The sequence below is a fragment of the Trichosurus vulpecula genome, chromosome 9, assembly GCF_011100635.1.
Source record: "Trichosurus vulpecula isolate mTriVul1 chromosome 9, mTriVul1.pri, whole genome shotgun sequence".
NCBI lineage: Eukaryota > Metazoa > Chordata > Mammalia > Diprotodontia > Phalangeridae > Trichosurus > Trichosurus vulpecula.
In genome coordinates, this window is record NC_050581.1 from 37,399,255 (window position 1) to 37,423,033 (window position 23,779).

The following is a 23,779-nucleotide window of genomic DNA, read 5'->3' on the forward strand; positions in this document are numbered from 1 at the left end:
GAGGTCATCTAGTCCAAATGGGGACATGCCCAAGAGTCACCTACCAGGAGTAAAGAGCAAAGCAAGGATGTGAATCCAGGTACACTGATACCAAATTCAGCGGTCTTCACGCTCACCACAGCCTCAATTATTATGGGATCAAGAACACACGAGTTGAATCATGGCTACATTAGAATTGGCTGGTGCAGATAAACTAGTCCTTCCACAAAATAAAAACTCAGTAGATTTTCCTTCAGATTCCTGGAGGAGGCATCTCAGGAAGGGCAAAAGGCCAAGTCTATGAGGTATACTCACAACAAGTAAAAGGATTTATAGACCTATTTCTTTGTAATCCATTTGTGACACTGTCCTTTCTTTAATATAGGTATTTAGTTTTATTCAGTCAACATTTATTAAGCACCTACTATGTACCAGGTACTGTGCTAAGAGCTGGACATACAAAGGCAAAAAAACAGTCCCTGTACCAGCAGAGCTCCAGTCCCATGGGGAGATAACCAAACAACCACGCACAAACAAGCTGTATACAGAATAAACTGGAAATAGTTGACAGAGGGAAGGCACTAGGATTGAGGGAGCCTGGGAAAGGCTTCCTATAAAAGGGGGGTTTTAGCTGGGACTTGAGTGAGATGAGGAGGATGGGGGGATAGGGACGGGCATGAGGGACAGCTATTGAAAATGGCCAGTTAGTAAATGCCATACAGTGTGGGAGGAACAGCATGGAGGCCAGTTAGAGCATGGGTTTGGGTTGGGTTGAGGAGACTGAAAAGTTGGGGAGGAGAGGAGGGAGTTTAGGAAGGGCTTTCAAACAAACAGAAAAGTGTATATGCTTGATCCTGGAGGTCAAGGGAGTCACTGTAGTTTACTGAGCAGAAAGGTAACAAGGTCTGGTCTGTGCCCTAGTAAGATCACACTGGTGGCTTAGTGGACGATGGATGGAGAGGGGTGAGTCTTGCGGCTGGGAGACCCAGCAGCAGGCTAAGGCAATTACTCAAATCAACAAGCATTGTTCATGAACCTACCACATACAAAACACTACGCTAGGTTCTGGCCATACAAGGACAAAAACCCTGCCCGAGGAGGTTCAAAGGAAACACTAACAAATAGGAGAATCAAAATAATTCTCAGCATCACCTTTTGTGGTGGCAAAGCACCGATAACAGTGAGTGTCCTTTGAATGAGGCACGGCTAAACAAAATGTGGTACAAGAATATTACTGTTCTATAAGAAATGACAAACAGGAGGAATTCAAGAGAAGTATGGGAAGATTTATTATGATGTAAGCAGAACCAAGAAAACAAAATACACAATCACTACACAAGAATGTAAATGTAAAGAACAAAAACCAAAACTGAACTCTGCGACCAAGAGCAAGTTCAGACCCAGGGAAGAGATGAGCCTTCCCTGCAGAGGTGGAGGATGGGTGTGCATCACTGCCTAGGCTGTTCCTCCCTTGACATAAGCTGAACCATTTTTTTTAATCTTTTCTTTTTTATTCTTTCTAACATGGAATGATTCTTTGGAAGAGACAAGGGAAAGGGATACAAGTGGAAATGACAATGAAATAAAAACAAAAAATACTAATTTTTTTAAAATTAAGGGAATCACGAAAGGTTTCCCTGTGGATATAGCACCTGAAGAGGCACAGAAGGAAGCTAAGTACAGTACAACTGAAATCACACTTTCATTAATTTCTAACGGTTAATTAAGCAGGTCTATTCTTCTGAGTGATAGAAATCCACAACACACAGAACTCAGACAAAACAGGAACAATAAAGGTTCAATGGCGCATTCAAATGCTAAATTTTTTTCCTTCAAAGATTTCAGTCCGTATTTACATTTTGTTTCTGTGGGTACCAAAGTGCTTAAGCAGATAAGGAAGAAGTATTTTTCCCTTAAAAAAGCAAAAGCTGGTGGGCCATTGAAAAGAAGAAAACAGCTAACATAGAAGGGTGTGTGTATATTCAGGTTCTTCACAGCTGCACACCCTCCAGCAAATCTATTAACTATTAGGAAAACAAACAAAAAAAAGACTTAAATAAAAAGCTAAATATCTAGAGGCAAGAATTATTTGACAGTTAACCACAAGCATTAAAGTGCAATTTAAGAATTAAATCCTGACTAGTTGTGACGGGAATAAAAACGGTTTTTTTTAAACAATAAATATTTTATCTTAAAAATATTTTTTTATTCATCTTCTATTTGTATGTGCCTCCATTTCTAAATATCTCTCTCTTCTTCCCAAAACATCCTTTGCAACAAATGAAAAAGAAAAGAGAAAAACTAATCAACACAAGCACAATGCACTGTGCCACACCCCCACCTCTCTTCTTCTGGATATAACTGGATCATCAGCTAGCCCCAGGCTAACTTTGGTTCTTTCCCTTTACATAGCTGTAGTCATTGTAACTACTGTTTGCTTCTAAAAAGTTCACTTCACCCCCCACCACATCAGTGTTTACTACTAGTCAGTTTTTACTACTAGTCCAGTAAAGTGCTTTGGGGACACAAAGAAAAATCTAAACTTACATCTGAATGTGGGAGACAACACATACATGAAGAGGCATATTTAAGATACCTCAAAAGTAGATACAGGGTAACTTTAGGAGAGAAGGAATAGCATCCTCTAGCATTTGGGGAAATCTGGAGTCTTTAAGAAGACAATACTAAAGGGAGGGAGCGGGGTTGAGGAAGGAAGCAATTCCAGGTACATGGGATAAGACAAATCCTGTGAAGAAAAGAAAGTAGAACCCTATGAGTGTAGTAAGAAGTACAGTGTAGAAAGGACTAGGTTGTAATGAACTTTAAATGCCAAAGAGGAGTTTATATTTGATTTTAGAGGTAATTAATAGGAAACCACTGGATTTGTGGTAGGGTGCACAGTCAGACCATGTTTTAGGAAAAATCACTTTAGCAAGTGGAAAATGGATTCAAATGGGGAGATTTGAGGCAGAGAGTCATTTTAGGAAGCTGTGGCAACAGTTCAGGTGAGAAAACCTGAAGACCTGGACCAGGAAGGTAGCTGTATGAGAGCGGTGGTGGAGAAGGAAATGATAAGATTTGGGAAGTGACTGTATATATGGGGAGGATGAAGAGTTGAGGCTGACACTGAGGTTATGGCTTTGGGCCACTGGAAAGATGATGGTGCTCTGGACAATAATAGTAAAGTTTATAACGGAGGGGACTAGGAAGGTAATGAGTTCTGATTTGGACAGGTGTCTACGAGAATCCAATTCTAAATGGTCAATGGGCATATGATGATGCAAGACAAGCTCAGGCAATACAGTAGGACTGGAGAGAAAGATGTAGATATAAATATATAGACAGAAAGATAGACAGAGACACACACACATCTAGGAGCCATCTGCATAGAGATGATAAATGAAAAAATAAGAGCTAAGGAGATCACTAAACAAGTGGGAGATAAGAGAACAGGGTCCAGGACAGATCCCAGCCTTATGCTTAAAGTTAGTGGGAGTGACTTGACAGACAGGTAAGAGAAGCAAGAGACAAAGCAGTGTCACAAAAACCCAGCATTCCAGAGGAGAGGGTAGTTAACTGGGTCAAATGCTACAAAGAAGTTAAGAAAGAAGAGGATTGAAATAAGAAGAGATTTAGCAACTAAGAGTTCACTGGTAAACTTTGGAGAGAACAGTTTCAGTTAAGTGATGAGTTTGGAGGTCAGAGTACAAAGGGAAGAGAACAAGAAGAGAGGAAGTAGATGTACTGAGTATGAAGACAGCTTTTTCAAAGTTTAGCTGAGGTTAGGAGAGATATGACAGCTAGTGAAAATGGTAGGATCAAGTGAAGGTTTTTTAAAAATTGGGAGACTTAAGCACATATGGAGGCCACCCAGGAAGAAACCTGCAAGATAGGGAGACAATGAAGATTGGGGGGGTGAGGGATGTTTGTGATGAGTACAACATGCTAGAGAAGACAGGAAGGGATGGGAACAAGGGTATGCATAAGTCTTTCCATGTTTCTCTGTATTCTTCATATTCATTCTTTCTTGAATGTTGCAGTAATATTCCATTACATTTGTGTACCACAATTTATTTAATCATTACCCAAATAATCTACCTTGTTTCTAGTTCTTTGCTGTATATGTTGTTCCCAGTGATTTTTTACTAGGTTTATGATGAATTAAGTTAAAGGCAGTCTTTTGAATAAGTTATTTCATAGTACAATGCCTGATATCAGAAATAGTATCTGACATTTGGTTATTATAGTTTCTTTTCCAACCAACTACTGACTGATATTTAGTATCATCACCTTTTAACCCACAAAACTTTCTTTCCACGATAAATACACATTTTTAAAGTATTAGGGCTATTTAGTCTATTCGAACACATCACTTGCTTTCTTTCCCTTTAGAAAGTCATTGAAGGGCAGCTAGGTGGCAAAGTGAGTAGAGCACCAGCCCTGGAGTCAGGAGGACCTGAGGTCAAATCTGGCCTCAGACACCTGACATACTTACTAGTTGTGTGACCTTGGGCAAGCCACTTAACCCCAACTGCCCTGCCTTGCCCCCTCCAAAAAAAAAAAAAGTCATTGAAAAGAGCAGCAAAGAATTTGCAATTATATAAAACATGGCAAAAGCTTGGCCAATGTGAAATGTTATAGTTTCAATAATTTCTGCTTTCAAAGATGCTAAAACAGCCTGAAACTCATCAATATTAGGTAGAAAAAGTCTGACCTAGATAGACCTTTCAATAAGGAATGCCTTAAAATATAATGTTGCTTTCTTTTTAAAAACTAGAATATAGATGTAAAATTTGATGGAAGGAATGAATTTATTTGTAGCAGTTAGAGATTGGACTTACTGGCACTGTGAATAGTCAATAATATAATCCTACTCTTTCAACTGAAAAAAATTTAAAAGCAAAAAATTAAGGCAATTTACTGGGGAAGTCATATTTTTTAAAAAAATCAACCTTTCGAACTATCCAGTATTCCACTATTTCAATCATGCTGGAAGGGGAAACTATAAATCCTTAAGTCCACAGTGCAGGATAAGGACCATGTCTTATACCTGAATCAGTTCTCTATTCTAGACAACCATTTGGAATGCTATCTTGGTCCTTATAGTTCTACAAGGAAGCAAGGAATTTAAGAAAAGTAAGGCATGAACAGGGGTTGACAGAACAAAATATTCTATCTTTACCCATCTAGCCTTTTTTTTTTTGCCTAGCTACTACTCTATCCTAAACCTATCGTTGGTTTTCTCATAGTAAAGCTCCAAGAATGATCAAAGGCATTATCCAGATAAACAAAAGCTAAAATCATCCTTGCCTGATATAAATATATTTCGTGAGGAAACAATTTGGGGATTCCATTTATCAAGGTAATTGCCCCGATTTTCCAGTTGACTTTCCAAGCAACAGTACTCCCCTAAAAATTTCTATATGCTTCTATGTCATTGTTCTGACCTTTTTTCCCCCTGGAGCCGCTGGCCTGTGAAACATTCTGAAAGAGTCAGTTCTCTTCAAAAGCAATCTACAGCCAGTGACTTGTGTCCTTATCTCACTTATTCACTTTATTATTGGGCAAAGTCATTTTGAAACAAAACAAAACAAAACAAAAAACGTAAAACTTGAGTTCCTCAAAGAGTTTCATATGACATAAAAGCAAGGTAGTCTTACAACAGGGAGAGGCAGTGTGGTGTAAACGCAAAGTGTGCTGGATTTGGAGTGAAGGACTCTGGGGGTGGAATCTTGCCCCTGCCATTTTACTACTCCTATGACCCTGGCCAAGTTGTGTCCCCTCTCTGGGCCTCAGGAAACTCTAAGATCACTTCCAGCTCTATCTCTTGCAGGTTCTCTAGAAGGGAACAAATTAGAAAATCAGTTGCTATTATTTTGCATGGTTTATGACCACCACGAATGTTAAAAAAAAAATCAGTAACGGTCCCAGAAGACAAAGGTAGAATGGGGGAACAAGAACACAGTCCACCTACTTATCCATTCCAGACCCACCAGAGGGGACGCCGTGTAGCCTGGTTTTCATATAACCCAGAACATCCCGAGTTCTGAGAAGTTTGTTTAGAAGAACCCTGAAGAAAGGAATGAATGTGCAAAGCATCATATTTACTTTTGTCCCATCAGCTTCAGGTACTAGCTAGGGGAGGACTAGAATTTTAGAAAAATTAACTCGAGGAAATAGTTTTTTTAAGTAGTTAGTCTAAGATGGCTTAAAAATTAAACCAAGTTGTACAACTTGTAGCACAGTTCTCAAACATATTCTTATACAGATTTGTTAGTGAAGCTACACTAGAAAACTTACATAACTTAAAGTACATTTTTCTTTTTACCTTATCAAGGTGAGGTTGTGTTGTCTGCACATGTTGTAGTTTCTTCTGTAAACTGAAAATATTTACACATTCAGAGACTAATACTTTTACTCTTCTAAATTAACTATATTTTTGAAGGAAAAAGCTAAATATAAAAGATCATCCAAATTCCAATTCAATCTCCTATAGAAACACAACTCCCATCTGCAAAATGCTGTAAAATCCTTTCTCCACAAAAACCTGGTGAGGTCAAAAGGGCAAGTACTATTATCAGAGAAGTAATCAGACTTTTCTAGGGTCACACATAGGTAAATTATCCCATGAAGATCTGCAGCCAAACCTTCTACCTCTAAGAGCCAGTGTTCTTACTTTAAGCTGCCTCTTATACATAAGAACAAAACTGGAAACAAAATTGGAAAAAAAGTTGACATAACAGGCATATTGTGCCTTACTCAGAACATAAATATGAATTCATTTTTGTAAGATGGTCCCTGTTAGACATTATATTCCTTCATTCTAAAATAAAATTTTAATTTTAAAGGGATAAAAATCATCTTTGAAGCAATTATGATCATAGAGGAAAATCAGGCATATAAACAACATTTGTTATAGGAATTATGAATCTGAAGGGTTCACAAATATGACTGCCACTGTAAAGTGTTCAGTATTAATTGCAATTATTTTAACTCAGGCTTGCAAAAATATCTCAGTCCAGAAACGCTTTCTACCCTGAAAAAATTTAATTAACTTTCCCTGTATTTTCTAGAGTTGAAGCATAATTACATGTAAATGGGGCATCAGAAACATGAATTTTCTTCATCAGTATTTCCTCTCACTTTTCTCAAATTTTAAGTTTAGCCAATGTTCATAAAATTTTGCATTCATTGGGGCGAAAGAGAGGCTTAAATTGTTAAAAATGCATTATTCTGAACAATGATAAATGATACATTTAACAACTATGGTATACATTCAAACACCAATTGGGGAAGGTGAAGGGAGAGTCCAAAACAAAACATCTGCAAGGTTTTAAGAAGAACAGTAAGGGGTAAATTAGTAACAGTAGGTTTAGCAGAGAGGAGGGAGGCATATATGTATATATAGGTTGAGAAACTTAGGAGTGAATGAGTCTCTGTAGGGGTCATGGTAAGGAGAGTGTCAAATTAAATCCTTTCCAGCTGGCTAATCATGAAAGGATTTCTTCTGTATAGTAGCTATACACAAAGCAAATTTATTCAAATATCTCATCTACTCTATACAGTGGAACTACATTTATTCAATAGCCAATTCTTTAAATAGTTGTCACCAGTGTGTTATAAATAGGTGTTGTATAAGACTACTTGTATTGAAACACCTTTGAAAAATAAAGAGCCTAGTATAAATGATGGTCTTTTCTCAGACCTTCCAAATTGGAAGGAACTCTGGGGTTGGCTTTAGTCCAACCTGTACCTGATCAGACATCCCTGGTAAGTGGTCACCCAACCTTCACTTCAAGACCTCTCCTGAAGCAGGTCATCCCACTTTAGCCAAGATCACTGTGAAAGTTATCTTAGATTGAATCAAAATGTGCCTCTCAGCACAACCTACAAATTGCCGCCAGTTCTGTCTCAAAGCCAATCAGAACAAGTCTAAATCAAGTCTTAAGCTATTTCTTCTTCCTGGTCTACATCTCAAACTCATTCTTAGAAACAAGCAACTTTATCACTACCCCTTTATTCACTCCTACACCAATGACCTTTCCTTCTTACACGCCTCCTACCCAATTCATTGGAAATCTGACTTTTCCCTAAAGATATCACAGCCCAGGAAAACTTCTTCCAAGAAGTTTTTTAAGAAGACTTTGTCTTCTAGGCCCTTGAAGTCCTAGGACAAGGAGAAGTTGAGATACTCCTTGGTCCTTGATGACACTATGAGACCACTGGCCTGTTCTCATCATTCAATAATCTTTCCTCTTTAGAGTTTTCCATCAAGAGAAGACATCTTTCTCCTTCCAGTATAGAGGTCATTGTCCCAGATAATTTTGTTATAAAGGAGGGGCTCATTGGTTGTTATGGATCAGCAAAGGCATCAATAAAACTTATTTTTTAAAAACATGCTATTGAATCAAACCCCTTTTGATTCAGGATATTCTCTGACCTTCCTAAATGGCATCGGTACCAGGCTCATAGCTTTCTTCTCTACACCTCGCCATTATCCTCAACAATTTCACTATTTTATGCTGACAATCCACTTCATAAACTGGACCAATGATACCTCAAACTTTCCCAGTCTTACGACCTCCATTTCCACTCTGCATCGGTTACCAACTGGGAAAGCCACACCTTAGATATTCCTATTGCTAAGGACTTCTCCATCTGCAAATCCTTTAGCTCTGCAGACACTCCCCTCCTGGCCTGACCTTCTTTCCTGACTCTGATTCCGCACCATTACTCTCACTGATACTGCTCTTTACTTTCTTGTGACATCTAGTTCCATGACTCCTTTCTATTACCCATAATTCTAGTCTCATTTGCCTTCTACCCATTCAGTCATTTAAGGGAGGCACTCGTCTCCACACCTGAAACTTTTCCCAACAAGCTAATTAACAGTTCTGAGTTACCCCCAACACCTGCAGTCTGCAGACATCCTGTGCTGCTGGAGAAAGTCACAGAACTCTAACGTCCAGTACAAATTTCTTCTATCTAACCTCCCCTAGACTATTATTGATGTAAAATATCCTTTTATTCATCTCAGATCTCTATCAAACTCCCAAGGGAGACAATGTTCCCAATCTTTTCCCTTCTCACACTCATTCTCAGGCAACTTTATTTTTATTTCCTATCCTGTAAAGAACAAAGCCAATGAGAGCTCCCTATCAATGTTAATGATCATATAATGGAACGAAAAAGAAAATTCCAGTCATACGAAAAAAACAGAAAGACTTAAAGAAATTGGACCTATTTGGAGTAAACATTTTCTTCTACACAGAAATTTCCAGAATGAACATTTTATGATAGGCATAATGTTGAAGAGAAATTACTTCTAAGTTCTAAACATAGGTTAAGCTCATTTAATATCAGACACAAGTTCAAGTTCCTTTAAAAGCCTTGTTTAAAAAAACAAAATCAATTTTAAAAGTACCAATTCAAGGCTAGTCATGGGATCAGGAATTACCTTAAGAGCCTACACCACTAAATATGGTAATACATGAATGAAGACTACGCACTCCCATAATAATTTGTGTCATTAAAATGTCAAGACCTGAGGCGGAAATGATACCGGAGGCAATAGGAATGCATTAGTGGGTATGAGATGAAGGGCAGAAAGCATACAAACTAATACTAACAGCTCACACTTACGGAGTACTTTAAGGTTTGCAATGCGATTAACGAATATCTCATTTTATTCCTACAACAACCCTGGGAGGCAGGTTTCTATTATTATCCCCATTTTACAGAGGAAGAAATAGATACAGGCAGTGATTAAGTGACTTGTGTAGGGTCACACAGCTGAGCTTTGTCTGAGGTGAATCTGAACTCATGTCTTCCTGATTCCAGGCCCAGCGCTCTATGCACTATCGCTTTGCTGTCCCTCAGGTATCAGGTCTGTGTCTTATCCATGGGGCAATGAAGCTTCATGGAGACACAGGCAGGATTTGGGTAAGTCCATACATAACTCTATGTAACTCTCGAATGCCTCCAGGACATAAACCTGCAGCATGTGCATAAGAGAATAGTCAAGACAATGATGACTCAACACCGCATGCCCTCACGAGGGGTAGAACTGCCCCACCCCCCAGATCCCCTGCTCTGAGCTTGGATAAGCTACATGTGTTTCTTTCTTCAATTAGGAAGTCAATAAACATATATTAAATGTCTCCTAAGTGCCAGGCCGCTTTAAAAGAAGAACAGTGTCTGTGAAGGAAGTGACACTTCCTTTGTCCCACTACATGGAATTCTGTGTACAGTTCTACATAACACTCTTTAGTAAGAACACAACAAGCTGGAGTGGTCCAAATGAAGGCCATCCAGATGAGGAAACTGGGACCCAGATCATGAGAGTGCCAGCTGAAGGAATGAAAGGGACACAGTGGGGAGGACAGAAGACCGAGGGGAGGGCTGCTGCCTTCAAGTGGATGAAGGACAGTCACATGGAGAGAGAGGGGAGACTTGTTCCGTTTGGCCCCCAAGTTAAGAATGAAGAAGAGGTACAAACTGCAGAGGAGCAAGACTGTCTGCAGCAGAATGGGCCCATCACTGGAATGCTTCAAGCAGAATGTCCACGACCATTGGTAAGGGACACTGTAGAGAGGATCTCAATCAAGAACAGGCCCAATGATTTTTACTTTTGAGGCCTCTTCCAACTCCTACATTCTGTGAATATCAAGGATCTGAAATGGGCAGCAACGGAAAAGGACAGAAAGAGGATGGAGGCAGGAGATTTCAAAAAACTCTCAAGTTTGTCCAGGACTGCTCTGTTTGCCTTCAATTACACCTGCTCCTCAGATCCAAGTCATGCCCTGGGGTACTTTTTGCTGTAACTGCAACCCCTGGTAGGTGGGTGGTGCAGTGGATAAAGCATCAGGCCTGGACTGAGGAAGACCCCTTCTCAAATCCTGCCTCAGACAGCTACTAGCTGTGTGACCATGAGCAAGTCACTTCACCTCTGTTTGCCTAACAATAGCACCTCCTTTCCACGGGTGCTGTGAGGACAGAATGAGGTGATAACTGTAAAGCACTTAGTATGGTGCCTGGCACGCAGTAAGCACTATATAGATGTTAGCTATTATTCTATTATCGCGTTCTCACTACATGGAAAGCAAAATTAGCTTGTCCTCACAACTTCTCTGCATTAACTGAATTCATCACAGTTAAGGTTGCTGGGCCTGTCAAGCAAATAAAACTTTCCATTTTTCAGAGGGTGGAAAGGAGGGATAGTTCAAGAAACCTGGAAAATAAGCTACGAACTGGCCAGTAGGTAAGGACAACACCGGCTGAAAAATGAAAATAATTTTTTGAAGTAAAGGTCAGAGGCCAAAAGTGAGTGACACTCAGTCTCTAAATCTTTAAGTTCTACTTCAGGAAAATGAGAAAAATATCTTATGGGCAACCCCTGATTTAGGAACAATGGATTTATGGCCATTTCCTTACACAGAGCTGGTGAGTGAATCTGGAGCCCTGAAACTAAACTGTCTTTTGTGCCCCAATTCAGAACACCTGCGAAGTGACTATATCCCAGGGAGGTAACTTCTCCCATGAAGGTGTAAAGAGAGTTACTGGTTAACAAATCACTGATTCCCAGGAGTCTCCGCACCTGAATGGCAATGCCTAGGAAATGACTTTTATCTGCTCTTAAGAGGAAAGAAATGTACTTCAAGCATCCAAAGATGGAACTCAAAAAGCCTTTTCCCATGTACCTAATGTCATAAAATGGCAAATAGGTAGAGAGGAAAACACTCTTAGCATTAGACTTCCTTATGAATTAATATAGGCTTCTGTGGACTGTCTTGGAAACCTTAACATCATTTAAAATATTGTTTCTATCTAGAAATGAATTCTGAGTTCCTAATGACAACTTCACATTAACTTCTGAAGCATTACCCATAAACAAACTGTAGACTATCTGGAATTATCAGTGTTAAAGAAATGATGGGAAGCTTAAAGTGTAATAGGCTCCATGAAAATACAGAATCAGAATTGGAAAAAGGTAATTACAGAAATAAAGAAAAGGATTACTGAAATTACCCCTTCAAAATCAAGATCTTTAATAAAAACTAATAAAAAACCCACAGATAACTAAAAATTACCTGATTCCAGAGAGACTGTCAAAAGAGTGTAAATCCAGTACATTAGAAAGATCAACTCTAAAAGAAAAAAAAAAAGGAAAAAAAATCAGAAACAGTATGATATATATCGTACCATGTATATACCAGTATGGTATAAACCTACCTCTAGATCATACCAACCAATTAATAAGTATTTATTAAGCACCTTGTATGGACTAGGTAAACACTGTGCTAGGTTCTGGGGCTACAAAAGCCAAAATCAAATACTCCCTGCCTTCAAAGAGCTTACAGTCTGTCAAGGGAGACAACATGTATACATCCAAATATATACAAAACAAATACAAGGCAACTGGTGGAAGGAAAATAATGGCAGCTGGAAGAATCAGAAAAGGCCCCACATAAGAGGAGGTGCTTGAGCTAAGCTTTGAACAAAACCAGACCTACTAAGAATCAGAGACAAAGACTGCTGCATTCTGGACGTGGCCAACAGCCCACTCAAGGGCAAGGAGACAAAAGAAGAGTCAGCTGTGTGTGAGAAACAGCAAGGTCAGTCTGGCTGAGCCACCAAGTGCAGGAAGGAGAGTGATGTATACTAAAAGTGGAGAGGTAGGTAGGTAGGAGGGAAGACAAGTTGTGAAGGGTTTTAAATACCACAGAATGTAGATCTAATCCTACAGGTAACAGGGAGCCACTACTATTAAGTGAGCAAGAGATTGACACTATCAGGCATGAGCTTTGGCAGCTGTACAGAGGATGGTCTGGGGGAGGGGGAGGGGAGAGGGTAGGACCACCAATTAGGAAACCGCTGCTTGCTGCAACAGTGCAGGCAAGTGGTAAGAGGGCCTGAACTAGGGGTAGTGGCTCTGGGGGCAGATACAGGAGATGAATCAACAAGGCTTGGCAAAGGAGCTCCACCAACCAACTCTAGTTGTAAGCTACAGACACAATCAAGATACTGCAGGGCACATTCTGAAACTGGAACAATGTCATAAAAATGGTGGGCAGTGAGAGTCGAAAGTGGTACAATTAATATATCAGAATATCACTGGCCAGGAACAATGCTTAAGCCACACATTTTAAAAGAGTTACGAAGAATATGGTTTGTTTGTTAAGGGTAAGTTGTAGGTCTTCAGCAGTTTCAATTTTCTAAATATTCACAAGACAACGTAAGAGCTATTCTAACACTGTAAAAGGATGAAAATCAACTTTGAGATTTACAATTGCTGTGAAGAAGCTAACTCCTTGGGGTATAAAACAAGATGGGATACACAGGAACTTTGGGTGGCTGAGGGGGATGCAAAAGAGGATTCACGGGAAAAATTCTTCTGGAATTCTTCCTCCCTCTTCAATTCCAAATTATTTTCCCCTCCTAGTAAACGGGAGGTTAATATATAAAAACCTGATACTAAGACATGATATTAAACCATGTCAGAGTCTGCGCAAGTATTAACTTGTACTGTGACACTGTTTAGTGTAACTGAACTAGGAAATCATCTGTCTTTTGGGCTTAGTAGTTTTCTGGTCTTCTAGTTTTTTTTAAAATTACATGCTCTATGATCCTCTCTCTTTTTTTTAAATATAAGTGTTCAGGAATAGAAATTTTCCTTTAAGGGTTGCTTTGCTTGCATCCCATATATTTTGGCACACTGTCTTATTTGTTGTTGTTCAGTTCAGTTGTGTCCAACTCTTCCTGACCCCATCTGGGGTTTTCTTGGCAGAGACATTTGGCAGCAATGGGGTAAGGGTAATGAGAATGTAGGCTAGAGTCAGACCAATATAATACACAGTGCCATTTACATTCCTCCAGCTCATTTTACAGATGAGAAAACTGAGGCAAACGGGCTTAAGTGACTTGCCCAGGGTCACACAGCTAGGAAGTGTCCGAGGCCAGATTTGAACTCACAAAGATGAACCGCATTTATCATCATTCTTTAATATAATTTCAATGTCTCTAGGGCTTAGTTCTTACCCACTCATTATTTAGACTATTTTAGTCTCCTTTTGAGTTGCATCTTTGGTCCATGTTTCCTTTAATGATTACAATTTTTATTTCATCATGGTCTATAAACGATATGCTTAGGATAATCTCAGTTTGAAGGGCCCCCAAAGGCCCTCCATTACAAGCCCTACCTGACCACAAAGCTCAAGGAAAGAACACTGGATTAGGAGCCAGAGGAACTGGGTTCAAATTCCACCTCTGACATACTGCTTTGTGGCTTTGGGGAAATTAAGTACCTGGGGCTTATATACTGAAGGAGGTGGACTTCCTTCCCCTCTCCACTTTTCATCTCCCCTTTATATGTGTTGTTTCCTCCTACTAGAATGTACGCTTCTGGAAGGCAGGGATGTCTTTCTTTTTGTTTGTATTTGTGTCTCCAGTGCTGGGGATCTACAGTTTGAAAGGACCTTAGAAATCGTCTAGTCATTCAGTCAGTGCCTGGCGCAGTGTTTAATAAACGCTTATTGACTAAATGACCAGATGATTTAGATCCTTTCAAACTCTAAATCTTTCATCTTATGATAACCTAGTCTTCATCTGAGGCTCTCTATTAAGAGGGGATCCTGAGACAGGTCATTCCATTTTGGATACCTCCTGTTTGTTACAAAGTTCTTCCTTATATCAACCCTAGATAATTCCAGTAATTTCCTCCCACCATTCCTATTTCCAATTCTGGGGTCAAGCAAAACAAGCCTAAGCAGAGAGATAACACAGCACACACAATGAAGAGAATATTAGATTTGCACTCAGGAGGGCATGGATTCAAATCCTGCCTTAGATACTGTTGGAGTAACCTTGGGCAAATAACTTAATTTCCCTAAGCCACAGTTTCCTCCTCTGTCAAATGAGAATGTTAATAGTACCTTCGTGACAGGATGGTTGTGAGAATTAAAATGAGAATGCGTTAAAAATGCGAATCTCCAAGTGCTACACAAGTGTGAGCCATCATTAGTCCTTCAAATAGGAGGGGTCAGCCATCACTTCGTCCTAGTCTTCACATATGTTCTTCTTATTCTGCACTGCTTACTGGTTGCTCTACAGCCTTATGATTCTCTTAAAGCCTACTTCTGATTTGCCACAATTATTGTGTGATATTAATCCAGCCTTATCAACATTTTTTAACCATCCCTCTACTCAAACCTGACAATGCCTGCATTGCATAGTCAGCATTCTAAGTCTGTTTTCTTTTATTTTTAAAAATAAATTTTACACAGACCATGCAAGACAAATCATTAATTGGGGAGTTACAAAAGGACATAATAAAGGCAACACAGAAAGAAATCATGCACCAAAGGTTCTACTCCAGTACCTCATCACTGAAGTGAAGATAGATGACCCTGGGTTCCTAAAAACTATGCCATCATAGCAACCTGGCACAGGTCTCACCAAATCGGAAATGTTTCAGAGTGACTGACTGTATATCTGTCACCCAATTATTGGCGTCCCTAAGTTCTGAGAGGTTTATTATCATGTTGGCTACAGGGTGATATGTTTTTCAGACACAGAAACTCCCAAAGAGCTAAACCATAGCTTAGGCATAGGTGTCATCTGCTTTGATGATGAGTTTTCATATTGATGAAATGACAGATTATTATGAATAACAAAAATGTAATTAAAATTCTAAATCAGGCTCTTGGAGTTTAGAAAATGATGATTAAATTTCTCCCAAACAGACAAAACATCAAAGCTTGTCTCTCAGATTAAAACTTTGTTTAAAAATATGAACTTATAAGATTAAAAGCCTGCGTTAGTATATTACCAGCTGTGCTAGCTTGGTCCATTCTCAGCAATCTCATTTTGCTCATTCTCAGCAAACTTTAACAAAAAGATTGTGTTCACTTTAAAATACATTTTGCTCTCTGGTCTATTGTATTTATTGAAAGTATGAGAAAATCAAAGCGAAGCAGAAACCTCATTTTGTTGAACACTAAACACTAGTTTAGAAGATGACTGCTCATCAAAGGATCATGAGATTTAAACTTTGGCTCCAGAAGGGACCACGGACGCCACCTAGTTTAACCCCTCACTGGATAAATGAGAAAACCTGGACCCAGGGAAGTACAATGACTTGCCTGAGTGGAGGTGGGAATCCAGGTCTTTAGAGTCCAGAATGAGGAGTCTTTCCACTACCCCACAATGCTGCTCCTCACAATGGGACAGATTTGTGGGGGTTTTTTTGGTTGGTTGGTTGTTTTTTTTAAATGAACACTAAAAGTGATAAGGCAAGAAAACATTAAAAACATTTCAAATGTTTAACTCACTAGGACGTGCAGAACTGTCAGTATGCTGGAAGAAAAAATAAAAATGTTCCTTACGGAAATGGGGAGATTTACTATTTAAACTAAGCAGATTCATGCAAAATGCCACAACACAGAGACTAATGGAAAGAACTGTTTGGATTGGTCTAGCTTTTACCAACTTTGATTAACTGTCAATTTCCTGATACTTTGCACTAGCTAATTTAAAAGACTACCTAAGATTAGGGCACTAACCTTCAGTACTAATGATTATTGTACTTCAAGTAACAAACTCAGAATTGCAAAACACATATTTTTAACCTGAGAATTTTCTTCTTTTTTAAGCAACCAAGAAACGTTAGGATTTAATTAAATAATTAAATTGCACATTAGGATATAAATGAATTTGAAATTTAAAATGTACTTTTAGTACCTAGATTTTGATAACCCATTCAAAATTTCACACTTCTAGGATACAGAACTAATTTAACTTTGAGTGACTAAGACTTTTGATCTCCCTCTTCAGTAAAGAAAAATTTAATCTCATGTAACCAATCATGGCTTAAAACTTTAGTTATAACACTGAAGCAGTATGTGGCAATTCAATTTTCCAAATGGATATTTTTTTAAAGCACCTAAAGAAGTATTTTTTAAAAAGAAAGTATGGTTTTTGTAAAATAGAGCTAAAAAGAACCATCATTCTTGTCCAAATTATAGGATACCCTTAAATATAAGCTGTACCCCTAAAATGAGATTTCTTTTAAAGGAAAATAGGAACATACAGGCATACACTGAAAAATAACTGATCACAGATCACAGGCTACTCTATAGTTTGATATAAGCTAGAATTGGGGTAAGAGTAATAAGAAATGTAGGCTAGAATCAGAACAATATAATAAATTATCTGCAGATGCTTCTGTCATACTAAGAAATGAGAATCAGTTTATTAGAATACAACACAGGACTGGCAATAAGAGGATTAAAAATACCTTGATCTTTGGGTCTCTAAGATTTTTCCTAGTCCATTTATTGATCTGAAATAAACAAATAAGGAAATAAACTAAAAAACAGAATGTCATACTTTCAAAATCCAAAGCAAAACTAAAAAGCAATGAATATTACTACAAAATAAAGACTAAATAAGCATAAATATATACTGAGGATTAGGAAAAAAGCAATTGAAAATTTTACATACCTGATACTGAAATTATTTTTTCCTGAAAATTAAAATATACTTACGCCCAGGTGATAACAGTGGTGAAACCTACCATTCTCGGAAACATTTTGGTCTGCTGACAAAAGCATTCCCTATAGCTTCTTCTCTGAACAGCCAGAAGCCACATCATTTTTAAGCTACACAAGTGGAGCATATCCCTTCAGGTTTTCCTTTGCACAATCAGTACTCAAAGAACACTGCTCTCTGTTCTGGGGTACTGTGATGGTCATGTAAATTTGAAGATCTTCCCATCCACTGATAGGCCCATGTGACCTGCTTAAGTCCCAGCCTATGGTAGGAGGAGCTTGCAGAAGGGTGGGGCAGAGCTGAGACGAAGTTGATGAGAGCAGTTAGGGCGGAGGGTGAGAGGAAGCGGGCCAGCAGGCAGCTGGCTGTGAGTGAGTGTTTGTGGGAAGGCCCTAGCAGGGGGATGGCTCGTTGTTATTGCATATGGACTTCTTTGTTGCTACGATGGATTCAGCTTCCTGGTGTTTGAACAAATGCTTTGGTTCTGTCTTCCACACAGAGATTCTGTTACATTTTATGATTCAGAACAACACCGGCATATTCGTAGCCGCCGCAGGCACTGTAAATGCTGCATTGGCACCACAGGTACAGAAGCTACCTTATCCATCTTCCCTCAAACTCTGGCAGAACTAAAAGCTATCCTGGGGTAATGGCTATGTGCCAATGTGACTCCTGTATGCGGATCTGTCCACTTAGTCATTACATGAGATGCTGTTCTCAGTCTTTTCCTCAAGTTTCCTCCTGTTGGCTGCACCTATCAAGCTTAAATGACCCACATTTATTCACTGGGATGAGTCTTCTTTCTGTGGTTATCTTAAGTTTCTTGTCTCTGACCCCTCCCCTATAAACCCTGACTGTGCCTCTCTCTGTGTCTACAACCAATGAATAGCCTACTCAGACTTCATACAATTCCCATGCCCTTCAGTTTTGCCTGAAAACTGAGACTCAAACCTCTGTTCTACCATCAACATCCATACAAACTGCACGCCTCTTTCCCTTTCTACATGAATATTCTCCTGGCTGTAATTTCTAACCCGTGTCACTTTCACTGCTGGAAGTCAAGAGGTTTTTGTTTAATTCACTTTATCCATGTTACATGCCACCTATCTTCTCACCATGCACTTTTGATGAAGATGGTGAAGCAGCACAAGTTAATCCTTTCATAGCAGCACAGCCTTAGAGGTGAAAAGGACCATGGAGATCATGTAATTCAAACCCCTCATTTTATAGATGACACCGAGGCCCAAAGTGGTTGTGTTTTGTTTTCATATTTTAGCCTTTTGTAATCATCTCTGACTGTAAGATTACGTGTCCTAGACAACGTCCATATAGTCTAATCTCTGTCTGCAGATAAAGTATCCCACCAATAAAGCTGTTTCTAACGATTTATGAAAATAATGTTTACTTTTTGCTTTCTTTGCTAGGCTACCTGAGGGCTACATCTCCCTACAGCCTTTCACCTATCTCTTAAGTTTTATTCAGCAGAATATTAAAGTGAAGGGTTAATGAAAAGGACAAATGGAAAGGATAAGAGACCCAAGTGATTTCCCAAATCCTTCCTCCCATTCAGGAAGCTGAATGATTAACAATGACATTACTACTGAATGCCTGACAATAAAATGACAGCTTTCTTAGACACCCTAATTATGGAGATGGCAGGTGTGAGTGGAAGCATTACTGGTCACCTCTCTCTTTTAAACCAAAATTATTTTTGGTTAGGAAACAGGTTCTATGTTGTCTCAAAAATCTTACTGTTGGTTACAACTTTAAAATAAGGCATTAAGAATGGGTTATTCAGATGTTCAGAGTCAAAGGAGACATAATCAATTATCTAAATGCACCACAGCATCTGCCAGGCTCCTAGTTCCTCTGACACTAAGGCTCAGCAGCTACAATGGCACAAGAAAAGTCTACACTAACAGACATTCTGTAGACTTCTTTTCTTAGGACAGAGAAGCACAATTTTTCAAAATGTGAATTACTAAAATATGCTTCTATTAAAAACAGCATCAAGTGTGCAGGAAAAAATTAAGCCCCCGTTCTCTACAAACATACATTTCAAAGAATTACTCGTGTTTTAAGAGAGATTGGACACAGAGTTGCTGGGTTCTACTGTTTCTGAGTCTCTCTTGTTTAATCTGTTCCACTGATATTCCTCTCTATTTTTTAAACCAATACTAAATGGTTTGGATGGCTATCGCTTTATAACATAGTCTGAGATCTAGAAAGTCTCGTCTCTCTTCATCCCTATCTCTTTTTGTTACTTCCCTTGATAACCCATATTTTTTGTTTCTCCAAATGAATTTTGCTATTATTCTGAGTTCTCTAAAGCATTATTTCTTTTATAGATTGATTGGCATAGCATTAAAACTGAAAATTAACTCTTTTATGTTGTCATTTTTTATTATATTGGCACAGCCCAGCCATGAGCAGTGAATATTCCTCCAGTTATTTAAGTTGTTATTTATTTCTTTAAGAAGCATTTTTTAATTCAATTTATCTATTGTGTATCCTTTGGAGGTCATAAAACTTGGCTGCCACTGCTCTGACTTTTGTTTTTTTTTTTTTTTGGTTTTTTTTTTGTTTTTTTGTTTTTTTTTTGTTTTTTTTTTTTTTTGGCAGGGCAGTTGGGGTTAAGTGACTTGCCCAAGGTCACACAGCTAGTACATGCATCAAGTGTCTGAGGCCAGATTTGAACTCAGGTCCTCCTCATTCCAGGACCAGTGCTCTACTCACTGAGCCACCTAGCTGCCACTGCTCTGACTTTTGTATCTTTCATAGAGTCTAAAATATAAAGCCTATGCATCTAGTAGGGCCTAAGGAAACTAGCCAAGTTTTAAGACCTCCAAAGGACAGGGGAGACACAACTAAAATCATATAAAGACAGAAGGAAATATGGTCCCAACTTCTGAGAAACTGAATTCTAACTAAGGAGAAAAGACAAACATGGTAAGCTGAACAACCATATAAAGCAGCATGAGAGGCCCTGGACAACAAAAGACAATTCCCACAGGATATCAGAGGACTTCAAGACCTCTTTGAATAGGAGTGGTCAGGAAAAGATTCACAAAAAGAGTCTGGATTGGAACTGGGCCTCCAAAAATGAGTAGGAGAGTGGAAAAAAACAGAGAAGGGGGAAGGCAATATAAGCAAAGGCTAAGGAAGAAACAGATAAGGCATGTTCATGAAACAGCAAGTAAATCAACCTGACGGGAACAGAAGATTAACATCAGGGGTTAAGGGAAGAAAAGACTAGAAAAGTGAGTTGAGGTTAGGCTATCAAAGGCCTTGAGTGCCAGGCAAAAGAGGGTTTTGATGATGCAGGGACAGTGAGGAGCCACTGAAGTTTTATGATCTTACTCTTTATCTTGAGAATTAATCAACGACACTAGGAAAACTAAAAATATTTTTGCGTCATTTGCAAGACAAGCATATTTAGATATAACACATAATGCACAGTACTGAACAATTCATGCCATCTTTAGAGTACATTCTTGTAGGGAGTTGGTGCCAACCCCGGGGCTGCTCGGACCCTAGCGCTTGGCCTGTTTTCCTAGGTAAAACCAGACAGGCTTAGTAGGAGTTGGAACGGCAAGCGCCCGGAGGAAGGACTTCCATCCCTAACAGCCCCCCTCCCGCTCTCGTAGCCATCCTTTCTCATGCAGGCAGAGTCCATTCACCAGGGACTCACAAGCCCAGAAGGAGGAACCCAGCTGGCCACTACCTAATGCTCTTGAACCAGTGCCTAACACAACAATGCTTTAATACTTTACTTACTGGAACATCTTTGATACTTTACAAGGGCATCCTGCCCTGTGCCTCACATAGCTCATACAGCTCTGATATCAGCCGGCTACATGCCTGAGCCTTCCATGCCTCCGTAGATACTGTAGGACAGCACCCCCCCTTTGTTCCCATACTCCCATGGAAACTACCTTACTACAGCGCTAGTTTTTCCCATACGCTTGTAGGAATCATAGTTTACAACAATCCAGATTCTTCCCACCCGATATTGATCTTCCCATGCTGTCATCCCCTTACCCCTTGAACACCTGCTTCTGCTCATGTAGTGCAAAACCCTAAAAAACTGGATAGTCTCCCAATAAATCGGAGTCGTATCTTCCCTGACTCCCGCCTCATCACTGCGTACTGACATTGGGGTTCTTGCTGGTTGGGGACCCCTAACACATTCTCACAGGTCATGACTTCAGAATGTTTGTAAACAGGTGGAGCTTTGCCTCAACCAACAATGCTTTTTGATCACCACAGTTCATCTTAAGTAAACTCCGTGACAACATAAAATCCTGCTAGAATATCTCATGTTCAACGATCCACTTACTGACATAACTCTCGAGGGGCTAAAATTTGGAGACAAAGGACCACAGTCTGCATCCCGGCTCTGCCACCTGCGTAACCTCAGCCAATCACTCAAAGTGTCTGGACCTCGGCTCATTTGTAAAATGATGGGGACTGGACTAGATGATCTACGACTCTTTGGATGGATCATTTTGCCTAATCCGATTAACGATGTATATGTGTGTATGTGTGGTGGTATATATGTGTTGTATATGTGTGGTGGTGTACATGTGTATATGATATATGTGTGTAACACATTTCAAATAGTGCGTGTTCAGCATATACGTCCCGTACCTGATGATCGTTCTTATTTTAATTAACTCCTCTTCGGCAACTAGGTCGGTTTTATTGATTATAATGATATCTGCCAAAGCAACCTGCCTAAATTAAGAAAAAAAGAGAAAACAAGAATGAAAAAAATGAAACACTTAAGTATGAGCAGTTTCTTTAAACCATCATCCCCAGTTAAAAACAAATACTACTACTCTATTAGACAATTTACCACTACTGATTTATCACTCTTTAGTCAAGGTGAGTCATATTCATTATTATAAACTAAAAATTTGATCACAACAAATATTTACTAAGTCCCTCATGTGGTACACACTGACTTGCAAGGCTCTGAAGGGAATACAAAGATGAACAAGGCACAGTTTCTACCCTCAAGGAGCTTATGGTTCAGAAAAATAGTATGTAACACAATCTTCTTTATAGAGATGAATAGCACATTTGCAACTAATTCTCATCACTGTTGGCATATTATCAGTTAAACAAAAATAATTTTAACAATTCTAGCTGAAGATTAGGGCAAATCTGTCAAAAAAAATCAAATAGTAGATTCTAAGCCAATAAGAATGATTCTTTAGTTGTTTGCAAAGCTGGTTTTAAAAATAAGAGTACAATTACATTCACTAAAATATAATAATTAAAAAAGCAACAAATCATGGTTATCTGACTACATTTTAAAGGAACATTTCTCAGACCACCATTAGCTATTCATGAGGATAAGAAGACAAAAATAGTTATAAGAAAAATACACTGTAGGCTCTTTGTCATCATCACAAAAAAATAAGTACCTAATTATACAGAACACATACCTGGTAATATTTTGATGTTTTAAAATAAATCACACTCCAAAGGACTCCTAGCGCATCAGTAAAGAATTCCCTCAAGCTCCTATGCTCTCTCTTTACCCCTTCCCTGCCAAAGAGCATTCAAAATTCCTGCCACCATTTCCTTGCCACTCATTCATTTTTTTTTAAATCTCCCAAATCATATCCAGCCCCACCTCCCGACCTCAGCTTGCTTTACCAAAGATTACCGATGAAAGTTCAGTCATTAAGTTCAGTGGACATTTTTCAGATCTCCTGCTTCTTGACCTCTCTGCTCTAGCTTCCATGACACTGATCTCCCCTGGCTCTCCCTTAGAGGTGTCAGACTATTCCTTCTCAGCCTCTTTGGCTAGACCATCATTTATATTGTGCCCCTCCAACACCCAAAGGCTGACCTCTGACTCTATACTCTGTCCAATGACAATGTCGACGATTCCCATAAATTCAATTACCATTTTGACATTGATTGTTCCCAAATCGCTATATAACTACTGGACTCCAGTTTTGTATTTCTGGCTGCCAGACGTCTCCATTGGAGGCCCTGTTGGCCCCTCAACTCCAGCACATCAAAAATAGAACTTATCATCTTCCCCCTAAAAGCTATCTTTCACTCAGATCTGGTTTTTGCAAGGGGGCACCATCACCTTCCACTTTATCCAGATTTCTGATCTTTTGACTCTTCCTTTCTAATCATATTCCATATATTCAGTCACCAAGTACATTCTCAAAAAGAGGTCTCATTTCTGTCCATTTTCTCCACTCATAAAGCTACTACTCCAGTTCAA

General features: G+C 39.1%; 1 protein-coding gene across 2 annotated transcripts in view; it reads right to left on the bottom strand.

Moving 5' to 3' along the window:
* Window positions 1-23,779, bottom strand: part of LOC118831883 (COBW domain-containing protein 1-like) — a 60,443-nt gene that overhangs the window by 5,008 nt on the left and 31,656 nt on the right. For both annotated transcript variants that reach the window (XM_036739354.1, XM_036739355.1), the window contains exons 8-11: window positions 22,177-22,263; window positions 17,273-17,317; window positions 12,069-12,125; window positions 6,308-6,359 (exon numbers count right to left, since the gene is read on the bottom strand). In XM_036739354.1, coding sequence (XP_036595249.1) covers window positions 6,308-6,359; window positions 12,069-12,125; window positions 17,273-17,317; window positions 22,177-22,263 — 241 coding nt within the window. The remainder of the gene's footprint in view (window positions 1-6,307; window positions 6,360-12,068; window positions 12,126-17,272; window positions 17,318-22,176; window positions 22,264-23,779) is intronic.